Here is a 15,779-nt window from a genome sequence, read left to right on the forward strand (position 1 = left end):
AAATGGCTGTGGGACTCAGACACCGGCTGTAAAACAGTGGGTAGCCACGGCTGGGTCGTTTAGCTTGATTAAGGAAAGCAGGGAGCATTATTTCATGCCAAAGCGAGGATCCTAGTGTATAATGCACAGCGAGAGTCGCCCATCGTAGGCTGCTGAGGAGTGAGGTAGCTGGAAAAGTTTGCTGTACCAGGTGATGTTTCATTCCACTAATAAAAATATTCTCCCTGCTCCCTTCATTCTACGTAGCACTGCGAGGAGGCAGCTCTGCACACTGAGGAAGAGGCCCGCTTTCCACAGCTTTTCTTGAGCTTGGCTGCAGGAGCTGGGGCGATTCGACAGTCAGTGAGACAATCCGGGATAGTCAGTCAGATGGGCTGCAGCTCAGTGTGGGGAGAGAAAGGCAGACGCTTGTAAAAACCAGTGGCTGAGAGGTTGGCCTGTCTGGGACAGCTGCCAAACCCCACTGCTGGGCACCGATTGAGGGATATTTCTGTCACACAGACCAGGGTCTCTGCGGAGCTGCTCCGATGAGATCAGAAAACTTCTGTCACACAGCACTGTTCAGCAGCCTGTACTCAGTGGCAGCTGGGTCTCTGCCCCAGCCCCGTACTTGTTCTAAAGACTCACCTGTGCCCATTACATATCCCCGGCTCACCCTGCGTGGGTTGGCATTAGCTGCAGTGTTCGAGCCTGCCTGCCTAGTGGGCAGCTCTCACTGCCCCTCTGAGGGTTGGCAACCACTGCTGTAGCCCAGGATTGCTGAGACACTATACAGACTACAGCCTTCCCACCCAGCGTAGCTCTGGGCATCCACTGGCTACAGAACTGGGCCCATGGTACTTTGGCAACTGTGTACTTTGTGGGCTTTTCAGGTATCCACGCAGACACACCCCCTCCAAAGTCATGTGTCAAGACCTGTTAGATCCTGTCTAAGTGTCATTCACTCCTCAGACAAAGGACATGTCAGATCCATGGAAGCCCAACGCAGTGATCCAGAGACCGGAGTGAGTTCCACCACTGAGTGCCAGCCTGCCCGGGAGGCCTCCCGTTCGTCCCATTGTCCCAGCGCATGCAGTGGTTCAGATTAACGCTGTGAGTTTTGCTTACCCTTGATGAGGGTTTGACCTCCCCAGCTCCCAGCATCCTGGTTGCTCACAGCCTTGCCAGTTTTCAGCAGGAGCAAAAGCTGTGAAGTCTTGCTCACAGACAAACTAGCTGAGAAGCCCCCGACCAGTGGGGAAGGAAGGGGGCTCTGTAAAATCCCCCAACCCACACCTGCCTGGTCTTGCTTCCCAAGCTGGGTTAGACCCTGGGAGGGGAATCAGTGGAGTCCCAAGGAGTGTGTTCTAAACGGGAAGGGAACTGAGGCAGGATCTCCAAGGCTCAGTATAGGAAGGACCCAGTGGGTGGGTGTGAGGGGCAATCTGCTGGCCCTGGCTCCCCGAAGCTTTACTCCGGATTGTGTACTTCCCCCTCCTGGGCCGCTTCCTTGAGAAAACACTCTTACCATGATGCCGGTGAGGAGGCAGACGCCTTTCCCACAGTATGTGTGAGGCACCATGTCACCGTAGCCAATGGAGAGGAACGTGATGGAGATGAGCCACATGGCACCCAGGAAGTTGCTGGTCACATCCTGCTGATCGTGGTACCTGCCAAGGAGACGTACACCTCAGTGTGGCAGGAGAGGACAGGAAACCAGTCATCTCACACAACTCTCCTCCCGCACCCGGGTGTCTCCGCCAGCTCAGATAATGGTGCTCATGGAAATAGGGCCTTGGCTATCCACTTTCTTGTCCCCAGTGTCAGAAGGCAGCTGCAGAAGACACTTGTCTTGTTCCTGCACAACCCAGCCCTGCAAAACCGACAGGTCAAAAGGGCATTTTCAGTGGCCTCAGGCTGGATGTCTGCAACCCTGCCTCTGTTTGGCCTCAGGACCACAGCTTAGAACCATGCACTGCTAAAGCAGCTGGTCTTAAAAAATTACTTGCAGCAAGATTATGGAATCAGATAAGCGCCACACCCCTCCCAGGACATAATTAACCTTGGGCTGAAAGCCTCTGGACCATATTGCAAAATAGGGAATAAATATTAATAATGCAACAGAATGTTCCCCAGCAGCAGCAATTTCCTCATAAGAACCCCCCCGACGCGCGCACACACACGCACACGCACACAAACACACGACTCAGCAGAAAGATTGATTTGCTTTCCGTCAGCGTCGCAGTCACATTTCAGCGAAATACCCTCCAAGCTCCATCTGCACTGGGGCCATGCTGCTGGACAGGGATGTCTGTTTGATGGGGAAACAGACGTGACTGAATGGAGAGGAGAGAGGCAGGCTGAGAGCTGCTGCTGCTGCTCCGTTCCCACCAGCTGCTCAACCTGTCAAGGTTCCTCATGCACTTTTCATTTACATTTGAACTCACAGCACAATGTTGTCTCCTGCAAACTCATTATCACCACCTCCCCGCGAGTGATGGAGACCTCATGAGAACAGATTCCTTCCCCTCCCGACAGCACTGAAATGCACCTGTGCCGGTTTACACCTCTGATAACTTTGAACAGGATTCCCTACTTGGACTCAAGCTGGCATGGAGACTGTCTGCGTTATGGGTGTTTGACAGCAATGGCAGCTCACCTCCTGCTTTTCAAAAGGAGCGTGCATGTGAAACTGGCCCTGGATTATGGGTTTAGCACACACATGCCCCCTGCGAACAACGAACATAAACTAACAGAGCGTGTTGGCAATTTCAACACCTTTCTGTGGCTTTATACATCATTCTGAACTTCTCTGGTTAGCAGCTTGGTCTTCAGGCGAGAGGCTTGTAAAACAACCCGGGGGGAGCAAATGACGTTAGCATCAACCCAATATTAACGTATTTTTCCTGACTTCTGTTACTACACCTACACACACGCACCCCCAGCCACTGACTGAGGTTAGGGAGACATTAACCAATGCCCCCTGCTCTGCTCCCACCTCCTCCTGGATCTTTCCCTGGCTGCCCCCCAGGTAAGGGGGTCAGGTTCCACTGCAGGAAACCGTATGCCCAATCAGGGCCGGCTCCAGGCCGCCCCAAGCAGCCAAAACAAAAAACAAAAGACAAACAAAAAAGCCGCGATCGCAATTGCGCTCTGCGGCAGCAATTCAGCGGGAGGTCCTTCACTCCCAGGCGGAGTGAGGGACTGTCCGCCGAATTGCCGCCGAATACCTGGACGTGCCGCCCCTCTCCGGAGCGGCCGCCCCAAGCACCTGCTTGAGAAGCTGGTGCCAGCCCTGTGCCCAATCCTGCAAAGACTTGTGAATGCGCTTTACTCGAAGCAGGTGAGGATTCAATGGCACTCCTAGCCTTAGCTAGGAACTCCAGGGAAACTTTGCAATGTTTCCATTGCCACATTCCGTCCTTTGGAACATGCAAAACACTGAATTCTGGTCCATTTCCTGTCCCTGACAAGGTCGACAAACTCTGGCTGGGCCCACAGCCTCCACTGCTTTTCTTCCTGTTCCTGTGCAGTAGTGAGGCCTGTTCCTCTGGCCCCCAGCCTCTGCAGGCGAGCTGTCACAGGCCTCTGCCAGATCCCCAGGCTCAGTTCGGGCCAGTCCAGACCATCTCCTCAGCAGTAACTGAGCCTGTAACCTGGGGGAGATGGACTGGAACCACTGGCTGGCTTGGACGGCGTGTCCCAGCGGCGATGCGTCAGCGTCCACAGCAATGGACTCTGGTCTGGTTACTGCTGGTCTCTTTCCCCGGCTGCAGGTCCAGGACGCCTTACCCTTTCAGATAACCTAGCTAGGTTTAAGATGAAGCTTGACAGGTTTATGAACAACATTCTATGAGGGGTTGCCTGCGACGGCAGGGAGCTGGACTCCGTGACCCAGGTGCTCCCTTCCAGACCTATGTTCCAACTGCTCAAATAACCAGAAACTCTGACTAGTGAGGAGCGGCCTGGCCTGCTAACCTTGTGGGGCTTTGCACTGTCATGCCAGATGGCACCCCCCAGCCTCTCGCTGCTCTGCCCCAGAAGGGCTGCCCGATTCCAGCCAGTCCGAGCAGTGCGGACGAACTCCTAGCGAAGGAATCCAATCCAGACCTCTCCAGCAGAGGGCAGGTGGCTGGGATGTAAGCACTCCGGGGGAAACGCACTGGCACTGGTGCATCCGAAGAAGTGAGGTTTTTACTCACGAAAGCTTATGCCCAAATAAATCTGTTAGTCTTTAAGGTGCCACCAGACTCCTTGTTGTTTTTGTAGATACAGACTAACACGGCTACCCCCTGATACTGGCACTGGTTGGCAGGCGTCAGAGGGCATAGCTCAACGTGCTGTTACGTGATTGCTTTCTGTACAGGTGCAATGGTAGTCGAGACTGGAAGCCACTTCCAACCAGCAGCAGCAAGCCTGTGTCTACGGAGCCTCTCAGAGGCACGCAGCCTTGTGATGCAGTTCCCAATGGCCTGGGTTCCAGACGTGATGAGAACCACAGCTCCTGTTATCTTCAAGACCCAGCCGTGACGCCATGGTTTCCTCTGAGACTTCTCCATCTGCTTGCTGTGTACAAGAGGTTTCTTTCCAGGCCCCTTTGGAGAAGAGGGGAGCAGATGCTTGATGGGGTGCTGTGGCTGGATCGGCCAAGGCCCGTTTGCGTCTCAGGGGCGGGTTTCGCTCAGCTTCCTTGTGAAATCATTAAGGGAAAACAGATGGAGTTTTTGGCAATTTCCTCTAAATCAATTTGTCCAAGTTTCTCAACTCAGAACTCTCTGGATTGCTTTATTATTATTTTTATTTCCCTAAGTCTCCTGTATCTGGAGAGTCTAATGAAATATGCAAGCATAAAAAACTATGTTGACAAGAATCTGTTTAATATCACATTCCTCACCCTAGTATTAGCAGAGAGAGGTCTAGTGGTTAGAGCAGGGGACTGGGGGTCCCGACTCCTGGTTTCTTTTGCCAGCGCTGCCCCTTGGGGAAGACACTGGGTCTCAGTTCTCACAAAAGGGGATAATGATATTTGGCCTCCCACAGGGATTAATGTTTACCTGCAGCGCTCTGGGATGGGAGATGGAGAACACTATTGAAGTGCAAATTAGGAACCAGGCTATTTGTTTTCAATATGGGTGAGAGGCTTCTGGTGTATAGAACAGCGCTAGAGTCAGTTCAGTCCCCTACTCCTAAAGCGGAGGCTTAGAGGCAAAAAATGCCTGCTTTGGAGAAGACCAGACTTCCCTCTCGGTTACAGACTCCAAGTTGCCGTAACGAAGCTGTTCAGGGGTGAGAGAGACCACAATTAATTGGCTAGCCCAGTGCTACAGAGGCAGCCCACCGCAGGGCTTCAAGTGCAAGTCTCCGGAGTGTTGTGGAGGCCGCCTGCTCCGCCCTCGGAGGAGGGAGCACCTTGCATCATCTGGATGGCCCTGGCTGATACAGAGTGACACTGACAGGCTGTAGCGGAGGGGAGTTGTGTTCAGCCCTCCTCCCTCAACGAAAGATCACCAAGGTCCTGGGAGAAGGAGGTGGGAAAACCTCCATGCCCTGAATGCCAGGAGAGATGAGGCAGAGTTCTCAGATGATGCTGGGGGCTTCATTTGATAAAGCCTCATTTCCTGAGCTTGCCTGCAGCTCAGTGTCCCTCTCCCCAGTCCCATAGGAGCTGTTCTGAAAAGCACCTCTGAGAATGGGCCAGCCAGCTATCTGGGAAGTCATATGCTGCAGTGTGGCTGACTGGGAAACCACAGGATGTGGGAAGCCTCCTGCGCTGAGGGGAGTTGCTGAAAACAGCCTCATAACTTTTTAATCTAAGTTAAAGACCATCTCCCAGCACAACATGAAGACAACTGTGCCCTTTGCAACCCACCTGGGGATGCCAGGCTAGAAAAACCAGACAGGCTCCCCACAAGTGCACAGCCGCACTCTCTGGGAACCAGGAGACGGGATACTGTAGGGAGCCAGTGCCTAGCTAGAGGCTGTAGGAAGTCAGAAAGGCAGGTCCCAGAGGCCCCAGCACTAAACAAAACAAGCTTCTCTCTTGCCATAGTCGGTCTCAGATTCATCGATTCCAAAGCCAGGAGGGACCACTGTGAGCATGTAATCTGCTCTCCCACGTAACACTTCCCAGACTTCATTCCTCTTTGAACTAGCGCACAGCCTTTAGAAAAACAGTGTCTGCCAAGGCCAAGGCAGTCCAGGAACGCTGCACGGAACCAGGGGCCGCAGAAAGACCCAGCCCCCCCACCCCTTCCCGGGCTGTATTTGTAAAAGGCAGATGGAGGTCACTGTTGAACTATGCGCAGCGAGGAGATCTCAGTGCCATCTATTCACCTCCCTTTCTCTGCACAACCAGTTACCTGGGACCAGTGTGCAGCTGTGCCAGCCTGGGCGCTCATCTTGCTTTATCACAAAAGCTAAGCGTGTAGCTGTTGCACACGAGACTCCAGGTAAACCCAGGGGCTGCAAGAAGTAGTGTTGTCAGTTCAGTAGGTGGCGCTCTTTCCCCCGAGTCAGTTCCAGCTAAGGCCAGTCTCTCTGTAAAACGCTTTGCCATCTTTCTGGATAAAAGCTGCTATATAAACAGAAGGTGGTGTTAGGATCTCGTACCCCTGGGAAAGAGATCCACCAGCATACAGTCCCACCCTCTAGAGTCAGCAGAGTACTCGAGGAGTGCCACACGCAGCAAAGGCCATTACAGTTCTCCCCAAACCCCATGCAGCCTGGCTGCTCCGCATCACTCCAGCACAGAGCAGTGCGTCTGGTCAACTACATACGTAGCCATGGATAGCGAGAGGTTACTGCAGCGAGGGGGGGGTGGACTCAGGAATCCCAGCTCTGTTTGAGGCGATTGCCAATACCATGACTGCTACTCCAGCCTCGCTCTCCACTACGCATTTAAACCATTCCTCTGCTGCACGTGCCCACACCCTCTCACAGGCAGATTTTCACTTGGTGGGTTACTTCTTTCTCTGCTAACCAGTCAGCAGGGTGTTCCTCCCCCTGGAAAAGTACTTCCCCATCATCAGGCAGCTGTATGCCTCCGCTAAAGGGCTTGGAGCGGCCGTCTGGCTGCCACCAGCAGGATGTGAACGGAGGAGCCTGGCTGATGAGAACAGTTTGGTGGGGTTGAGAAGGAAAAGGGTTAGGGACAGGTCAACATACCGACGTTTTTTTCTTTTTTCCCAAAAAGCACTGTTGAGCAGATGAAGCTTGTCCAGCAGGACAGCTGGCACGCACTGCCATGTGAAAGCTGCGAGCGGCTGCAGGACCACGCTCACACCAAAGGCCAGAGCATTCATTTCCACCACCCGCCTTCCCCTGAACAAGCAAAGCCAGGTGATGCTGCTGCTGGGAGCACTCACCCTGGCTACTTGGCTTCCTCTCGGCTTCCCTTGCCATTGCTTTCCCCCAGTGCAGGGCCATTCCCTACCAAGCCAAGCCAAGCCAAGCCTCTGGGACCATGTGTTCCTTCCAAGGGAGCTGTTCTAAGCTCAGCCCAGTTTGGAAGTGGAGTATCCGAGTCCAAGGATGCATGTTACTACTCCTAGGCAATGCCCACAGCGAGCCAGCGAGTGACAGGTGTCATGGGAGAGGAAGGGAGGGGAGTGACACGAGGGAGAAGTGGGCAAACGGAGGGGTTGAGGCTGGCAGTGGTGACGGAGCAGAGCTGGCTTGGGGAGGCTGAGCTAAGAGACAAGGGTGACAAGTGAGCCAAACACAGCTGCAGCTGGCTCTGTGGCAGGTGGGGAATGCAGTGCCCATCTGGAGAGCAGCCAGCCATACTCACAGGGAGCGCGTCACGCTGCCGCTGGTCACTGGGAACGGATGCCTTTTCCCACAAGCCAGAATGGGTGTGGGGCCCATGGTAGTCCGATAGCCCCAGAATCCCCCCCCCACCCCCCCCGGAAATGGGGTGGAACAAGCTGTCGCTGGGGGAGCTGTGCTGCAGGCTACCTGGCTCCAAGGAGCTTAAGGGGTGTGAACGTTCTGCAATGTGAAAAGGGTCCCTGTGCTCAGCACACCAGGGATAATTGTTCTGATGGGGGCAAAACATGTGGCCCCCTCAGTGGGGGAGCCGGCAACCTCACTGTGCTTCAGTCAGAAGCCCTGTGCCGAGCAGGCGCGGTGTATAAAGCATACTGATGGGTCGCTAAGCAACGCAAAGCCTTTTGAAAAACCACAACCCACCCCTGGCAACTCAGGGGGTTGGGAGGCAGCAGAGGAACGGAGCAGGGACCAAAAGGGCGGAGAAGAGAGAGCAGAGGGCTGTGAAATGCAGAGAGGAAAGGGAGGATGAATGGAGCTGGGGGAAAGCGACCAAGGGACGCAGCATCCCATGTGCCATGAATGTCGGGGTCCCCAGGTCACAGGTGCCCACAGCTCCAAAACCACCCCAATTAGCACTGCTGGGCCCTAAGTGCAACCTCAGCAGAGGCCACGGAGCTCGGGCTCCTGTGTTTAGTCCTAAAAGCAAGGAGCGAGTCTGCCGGCGCAGCCACACCAGCACGAGGCAGTGGTGACAGACACGCACGAGGATCCGGCTCCCCCACCCCCACCCCCACTCACTCACTCACGCTCTCTCTGTGTGGAGCTCTGCGCTGGCAGACACTCCCTGTATTGCAGCTGCCTCTAACGTAGCCACCAGATCTCCTGGCCGTTATGCTTGGGCAGCACTAGTACAACATGTCAAGTCATTATTCTGCGTTCTAACTGCCCCCTGCTCAGCAGAGTGTGTGTAGGGGGTTAGGGAGGTTGGTGGGGGCTGCTTGCCCTGCCAGCCTGTGTCCTGGCCCAATTCCATCCCCATTAATTGCATTTTGACACCTGCCTTTTCAGTTGGATGCAAAGTTATTCTGTATTTCCGGTCTGAAACAGTCATGTAGCATTGCTGCTTCTTGATGGATTCAGTGGGCCACCCTAAAGAGGGCTGCATTCCGGTCTCGGTGGCAGTCATAGTGCTCTGTAGTGACCGGGCGCCCCGCCCAGTCCAGGCACCTGGAAAGCAGATGAAAGGTCTCTTGCTCTCGGCAGCTTCATCTCCCATAACTTCCTGCCCGAGGTGCCAGGAGAGATCCTGAAGATTCCCCTACTCAGGCAGGGATATTGGAAGCACAAGCCACGCAGCTGAGGGGCCAGGCCACCCCTGAGTGGTGCTGCCATCCTGTGCACAGGTAGCAGTGCCGGGGGGTCAGGCAGCTGGGGGGAAGGCACCTGAGTGGGGGAGAAGAGGGTCAGGTGCCCCCCACTTCAAAGCAGAGGCTGCAGAGAGCCACTGAAAGGACCAGTGAAGGTCCCTGCAGTCCCTGGCACAGGTACAGCGGATTTTACCATCTCCATGGCAGGATGGGCTGCTTCAGGCACGAGCCTGCGTGTCAGGAGCTGTGGGTTCAGTTCCTGCACGATCTGGGGCAAATCACGTAATCCCTCTGTGCCGCCGTCTGTAAACGGAGAGAACAATCCTTCCTTTCTGCGTAGGGAGCACGCACAAGCCATCGGGATGGGGCAGCGCCATAGAGTGACCTGGGTCACTTGCTAAGCCGGGCTTATGTGAACAACATACATTTTAATATAACCAGATGCCAGGGCATACATCTCGGGATGCTGGTGCACTTCCGTGTCCTGGAAAGTCGTAGGGTCATGGAGATAACCTGAGCTGAACCTGAACTCGCAGTGCACTGCTGGCTGAGCGAGTCAACGTGATAGGGATGTGTAAACAGAAACACTGAACTGGACCAGGACCCTGTCTAGGGCATCAGTGAGACCATTCCTGGAACGCTGGGGGCAGGTCTGATGTCCACACTTCAAAAAGCATGTTGAAAAATTGGAAGGGGTTTATAAAGAGCTACAAGAATAATTCCAGGCCTGGAAAAACCTGCCTTACAGGGAGAGACTTCAGAAGCTCACTCTGTTTAGTATAACCAAGAGAAGATGAAGTGTTGACCCTGGTCTTTAAGTACCTACACGGGTGAAAAAACAGACTAGTCAATTATTGCTCTTTCCTGTGGCTGAAGCTGTAGCTAGACAAATTCAAACTAGAGTCTTTAAACAGGGAGGGAAACATTGGAACAACTTTCTTAGGAACCTGGTGGATTCTCTCCCTTGACATTTTTCAGTCAGGTCTGGCTGTCTTACTAAAGGACTGCTGTAGCTCACTCAGAAGTTATGGCCTGGAAACAGGAACTAGGAGCAGCTCAGACAAATCCCTGTCAGAGCTGGTCTAGACAATCCCTAGTCCTGCCATGAGCGCAGGGGACTGGACTAGAAGTCCTCTCAAGGTCCCTTCCAGTCCTACAATTCTATGATTAGTGGGTGAAATTGCAGGAGATCACTATAACCCCCTTTGGCCTTAAAGATCTAAGACTCGTGGCTGTTCAGGCCGTACACTCTGTCTCTCACTATGGTTCGTTCAGGCCCTAGCACAATATGGGCATGACCGTAATACAGTTATCATTGCCTGGGGAGCAAAAGCATAAGCCCAGGTTGCAAGAGAGTTTTAATGACCTAGAGCATAAGGTCAGTAGGACAGCGCCCAGCACGGGGGTGGAGGGACATTCCTTGATCGGGGTCTCTAAACACAGCTCTAATATCAATATTAGTCCCCTATTTTCACCCCTCTGATTTGCCAATAACGCCTTTCGGCCTGAAGCTCAAACTCCCCCAGCAGATTGCTCCTGTCAAACCGAGCCTGCGGACAGAACCCTGGCGTGAGGCAGTTGGCGACTGGGGCTTTTTGCACCTCTGGTGGCAGCAAACCCGCAGGGAGCTGATTCAGTGCTGCAAAGCAGTTCGGAGCACGTTTTTCTGTTGATAGTGGCTCGGTTCAGACCCCAAGGATGTGATGTGATAGCACTGAACAGAGTGCTAACTCCAACAAGACATCAAAGGTCAAGCTGTGTTCTCAGGCCCTAGGCTAGGCCGCAGCAGCACAAAGGGGATTTCACCAGGGCCGAGTACTGGGTCCTCCACGACCTCTCTAGGTGGTTACGTCTGTGCTCGCTTCTGGCCCGCACTGGCAGAGAAAACCCTGGCGCGCCGTCTGTACAGACCAGGTTAAAGGGAGAACGTGGTTTCCTGGTGTTTTACAGCCATTGCCGGGCATAGCTGCTCTCGCTCTGCTAGCGATATGCATGAGCACAGCTCTAAGCGGGGTTTGGTTTGGTTGGTAACAGGTTCCAGGAATCCAGACTGAGGCTCCCCTTTCCCAGTGCACCCGCCCCCTGGGGTGACAGCGACCCAGGGTACAGCCAGTGAAGTGAATCTGGGCAGGACCGTCTGCCCTAGGAAACTCCATCCTTTCCTTGCATGGCAGTAGCAGCGACTAACCCAAAGCGGGGCTGTGCAGGGAGGGACAGCACCATCTGGACATGGCAGTGCAAAGCACAAGCTGTCGATCTGCTGACTCCACACTGACACTGGGCTGGAAGCGAGGAGGCCAGAGCTACCCAAGCACAACGGGCGGAAGATGGAATCTGCCCAGCCGGGGAAGAGGCGCTGAAGAGGTGCAGCTGGAAGGTGTCGCCTGTCTCTCCCTCAGCAAACTGGAGAACTGAGTAGCTTTGGCAGGTGCTTTGCGCTACTGAAGCGGTGCTGCAAGCGCTCTTCCCACGGGGCTCCAGGAGAGAGCAGCACTCGCATTCCTGCCCAGTTCCCACCGGGGAGATCCCGACTGCCTGCACTGCGCAGAGGTGAACGGCAGCTGTAGCACCGCCATCGTCTGCACCAGCCCTTTGGAAAGGCGGTACGCTAGTGCATGAATGACGAGGTTCTGGTGGCGGACTGGCCTGCGGTGGGCAGCCAGCTGTGACAGTACTTTGCCCAGCTATGGGGTCTTTCGTCTAGGGCTTCATCTGCAAGTATTGATTAGACCTCGCAATGCGAGGACCCGTCTGCCTACCCTGGGGTGCACAGCAGCACAGGGAGCGGAGGGCCCTTGGCCAGGTGGTGACCAGCCGTGGGGAATATCCTTGAGGGCTTACACACGGGGAGCTTAGTCTGGTTCCTTACGTCAGGGCTGGGCTGGTCCTGGTGCCGGTGCCATGTCCCCGGCTGTGTCTCTGGGAGTTAGGAGAGGATTTTGTGACACAGCCTCCATGTATGGGACCAGAACTGAGAGAGACGTGAATGCTACGGAGGGGGCTCTCCGCTGCCCAAACAGGATGTGCCACTCTGCCGAGCAATGACCAGCTTGCAAGGGCGAAGGCTGGGCAGCGAGCAAGGGCTTCCCAAGGAAGAGAGAGACCCAAAGATCCAAGGGAAAGGGGGGGAGTGGAGAAGCAGCACTGGGGTGGTTTGAGCAGGAGGCCGGGAGTCAGTGCAGAGGCCTGCGTGCAGGTGGCCTGCGAGTCCTCAGAGCGCATCTCCTGACCCCTCATTGGCAGCCCTGATCCTCCTCGCAGACTGACTGCGCTGCTCTCCCGCTCCATGATTTCCCCAGCCCACATGGGCTGGACAAGTTCATCTCAGGGGGAAGGGAGCTGGCCCCAGGCTCCCAATAGCATGTCTAGCCCTGCCAGCCAGAGCCAGTGTCATTGTTAGGCAAATGGCAGGTGCAGGGCAAACAAGGCTGCTGAGAGTCCTTCTGAACAATTAGCTACTCTGGCCTCCTAGTGCTTTTCTCGCCGCTCTGCGTCAAACAGCCCCTGGCCCCCAGCAGCGCAGAGACAGAGCCAGGGCCATGCGCCACCGACTAGGCAGGCTGAGGACTGCCAGCTTTTGAGCCTCTGGCCTACCCCATCCCCTCCCTGTCTGTCCGTCCATCAGGTACTTCCAGGGGCGCCTTACCATAGTGCCGGAGTATCTCGCAGTGCCTGTGCTCCCTGCGCCCCTGCTCTTCTCTCCCTGTGTGTCCGTCCATCCATCAGGTACTTCCAGGGGCGCCTTACCATAGTGCCGGAGTATCTCGCAGTACCTGTGCTCCCTGCGCCCCTGCTCTTCTCTCCCTGCGGCAGGGGCTGTTTGGCCCAGCACCTGGCGCTGCGAGGTCCCGATCTGCCGGGCTCCTGGCAATACAGCTAACCCAACCATTGCCTCTCCCTCCACACAGCTAGATCTCACCCTTGTCTTGGCTGTCTCTCTGGCCTTGACAAATGCAGTCTGCCCTGCTCAGAGCCAGGCAGAGACCATTTTCCTAGCCTGTCCCTCTCCCCAAGTCACTTCGCTCTCACACCCCACGCAAGCGGCTGCTTTTCACTTTCCAGGCCCTTCCCCACCTGCCTAGCCTCTCAGTCACTACTGAGCTTTTGAAGCTCGCCTCTGATTGGCCCATAACACCAGCCTCCGGTGCCCATTTGTTACATTTTCAAACAAGCCACTTTGAACTTTCTCCTGCGCTGCCCTCACGGGTGGGAGGACACCCCCAGAGCCGCTTCTGCACCCGCCTTCCAGTCCCGCTGCCAAACTCTCCTTTGCTGCGATGCGCACAAAGCACTGGACAGCCATTCGGCTGCTGGTGTGCAGAGTCCAGGGCCTGGCATGCTGACCAGCACTGTCTCACTGTTCACTTGTGATCCCGTCTGCCTGGCTGCAGCCCTCTGGTGTCTCTTGGCTTATACGTGGGTTGGGAGCTCCTTGTGGCAGGGACTGTCTTTTTGTTCTGTGTTGTTCAGCTCCTAGCGCCAGGGGGGTCTGGCCCCTGACTAGGGCTCCTACAGTAACAATACAGCAGAGGTGGAAACCTTCCAGAAAAGGTTTTCAGGTGATAAGAGGCCAGAGACTCCTGGGCCGTGGAGGGAGGCTGGGGAGTGGCCGGGAAATGGCCTCTCAGCTGAACGGCAGGCAGGAGCACTGCCAGCAAGTTTTGCCCGTCCACAGTCAATGCCACGCAGCCGGTCTTAAAGAGACGCCTGCAGGGAACTTTTCTCTCCACCGTCTTACAAACATGTCCAATGCACCCAGCTGTGCCCATCTGCCTGCTCCCTGCTAGCCTCACCGCTTCCCCTTTCTGTCCACCGCTCAGTCCGTTTTCTAGGGCTCCCGTAGTTGCTGAGGGCCCTCAGGCAGCAGCCCTGCCTCAGTTGCCCTACTTGTAGGGGCATGAGGCTGTGCAAGTCTTGACAGGGAGCTGGATCGAGGGTGGAGCCTCTGCCCCCTGACATGCCTCGTCACTGCTTGGACAGATAGGGTGCTACCCGGAGAGCAGAGGGATATGAACTAGCAGCAAGAACAAAACAGGTTCAAAGCGACAGCACTAGAGAGCAGGGCACCAGCAGCGGCAGCTTATGTGCCTGGAGTCAAGGAAAAATCAGCAGGTAGTTCCCTTATCCGTGCCCACAAAGTGCTCAGTGCCTAATTGCTGCCTGGCAAGCTGTGGCACCGTGGGTGTCTGACTCACCCGGGGACAGCCTGCCTCTCCAAACCTGTCGCTGTCAGACCAAGCCTCCGGGAAAGCCGCTGAGCTCAGCCCCACGTGCTAATTCCCACTTGGAAGGGTTTAATTAGGAACCTGCATGGACAGATCTTTGCCGTGCTGGGAGAGGCTGGGGAAATGCCAGGCGTGCCCTGCAGGATGCCAGCAGCTGTCAGTCCCCCTCCTGTGTCATGACTAATATAATCCGGCTGTCAAGCCACATCTCTGTTCTGGCCCCAGAACAACGCGGAGAGCATTCGTGACCCCCGTAACCTCCCTCTGCCTGCAGGCGGCCTAGCGGGGTTGTGAGAATGAAAAGCCCAGAAGGAGACGTATCCCTACACCCTCTCCCCCACTCCCTCTCCCAGGCTAGGAGTGCACTCACTGCCCCACATTCACACCTCGTACAGGGCTGTCTCCACAGCAACCTCGAGAGATGTGCACAAATCCCAGCGAGATGCTCGCCCAGAGCTGCTGTGTAACCGTGTTGTCATGACAGTTGCTCTCAGCGAAGCGAGAGTGAGAGCCCGGGCATTGGGGCTTGGCAAGTTATTTTGCACCTTCTGAGTTTCCAGCAGCTCCCCCTGCACTATTCCACAGGAGACTGGCCATCGGAGCCAGCCCGGCCTTCGCAGGTGAGCGGAGTCACCCCAGCTGCCCGCACCTCTCCCCCAGATACAGTTGAGGACACTGGGAACCATTCTCTCCTTCTGACACTTGTGTGACTTGGTGGATAGGCTCTGCCCATTGTCAAACCCTGACCGGGGGGGGTCTGTCATCCTGCCAAGGACGACAGGGGAGCCTGGCATGGCAGAATGGGGCTGCTGGTGAGAACGGAGAGGCCTGGGAGCACGGCATGCACACAGCCTCCCTGGGACAGGAGCACTGAATCCTGGCAAGGTGGCCCTCCGTTGGGTACTTTGGGAAGGCACTGCCTACAGAAACCTGGGTTTCCATTTTCAGGCAGCCACTAATTTATTTTCACTGGCCTGGCCTGTGCCCGCTGGCCGGCATACCTGGACCCCACGATCCCAGGGGCAGAGGGGGTGTTGGATAGCCAGCTGGCCGTGCTTGCACAGCACCACACCCCCATCCCCTGGGTTTGCTCACATGGCACCAAGGACACCCGCAAAGCACTCGGCTCCTGCATCCTGCTCCCTGGGTACGTCTACACTGAAGAGACCCCCATGGCAGTGAGTCCCAGAGACTCAGGCTCACGCTCCGGGGCTAACCTTACCAGTGGAGACCCTCCTCCTTTGCTAGGGGCCAGCCCAAGCAGGATCCTCACCCTGTAGTGAAAACCCAGTCAGCGGACACAGGCCCTGCGACTAGCTGCCCTGGGGTTTGTTTGTGCAGTGCAGATGTACCCCAGAGGCTCAAGGGGTGCCTGTCTTAGGGAGGGAGAGTTCTGTACGGAGCCCACATCATCAAGTCAACCCTTCATCTCTGGGGG

At 55.7% G+C, this 15,779-nt stretch overlaps 1 protein-coding gene across 2 annotated transcripts in view; it reads right to left on the reverse strand.

Annotated features, from left to right (window-relative positions):
- The window catches only part of KCNN3 (potassium calcium-activated channel subfamily N member 3), a 73,206-nt gene that overhangs the window by 21,294 nt on the left and 36,133 nt on the right, over window positions 1-15,779 (reverse strand). For both annotated transcript variants that reach the window (XM_065574374.1, XM_065574373.1), the window contains exon 4: window positions 1,508-1,649. In XM_065574374.1, the coding sequence (XP_065430446.1) occupies window positions 1,508-1,649 (142 nt within the window). The remainder of the gene's footprint in view (window positions 1-1,507; window positions 1,650-15,779) is intronic.

Source organism: Chrysemys picta, chromosome 20, assembly GCF_011386835.1.
Source record: "Chrysemys picta bellii isolate R12L10 chromosome 20, ASM1138683v2, whole genome shotgun sequence".
NCBI classification, from domain to species: domain Eukaryota; kingdom Metazoa; phylum Chordata; order Testudines; family Emydidae; genus Chrysemys; species Chrysemys picta.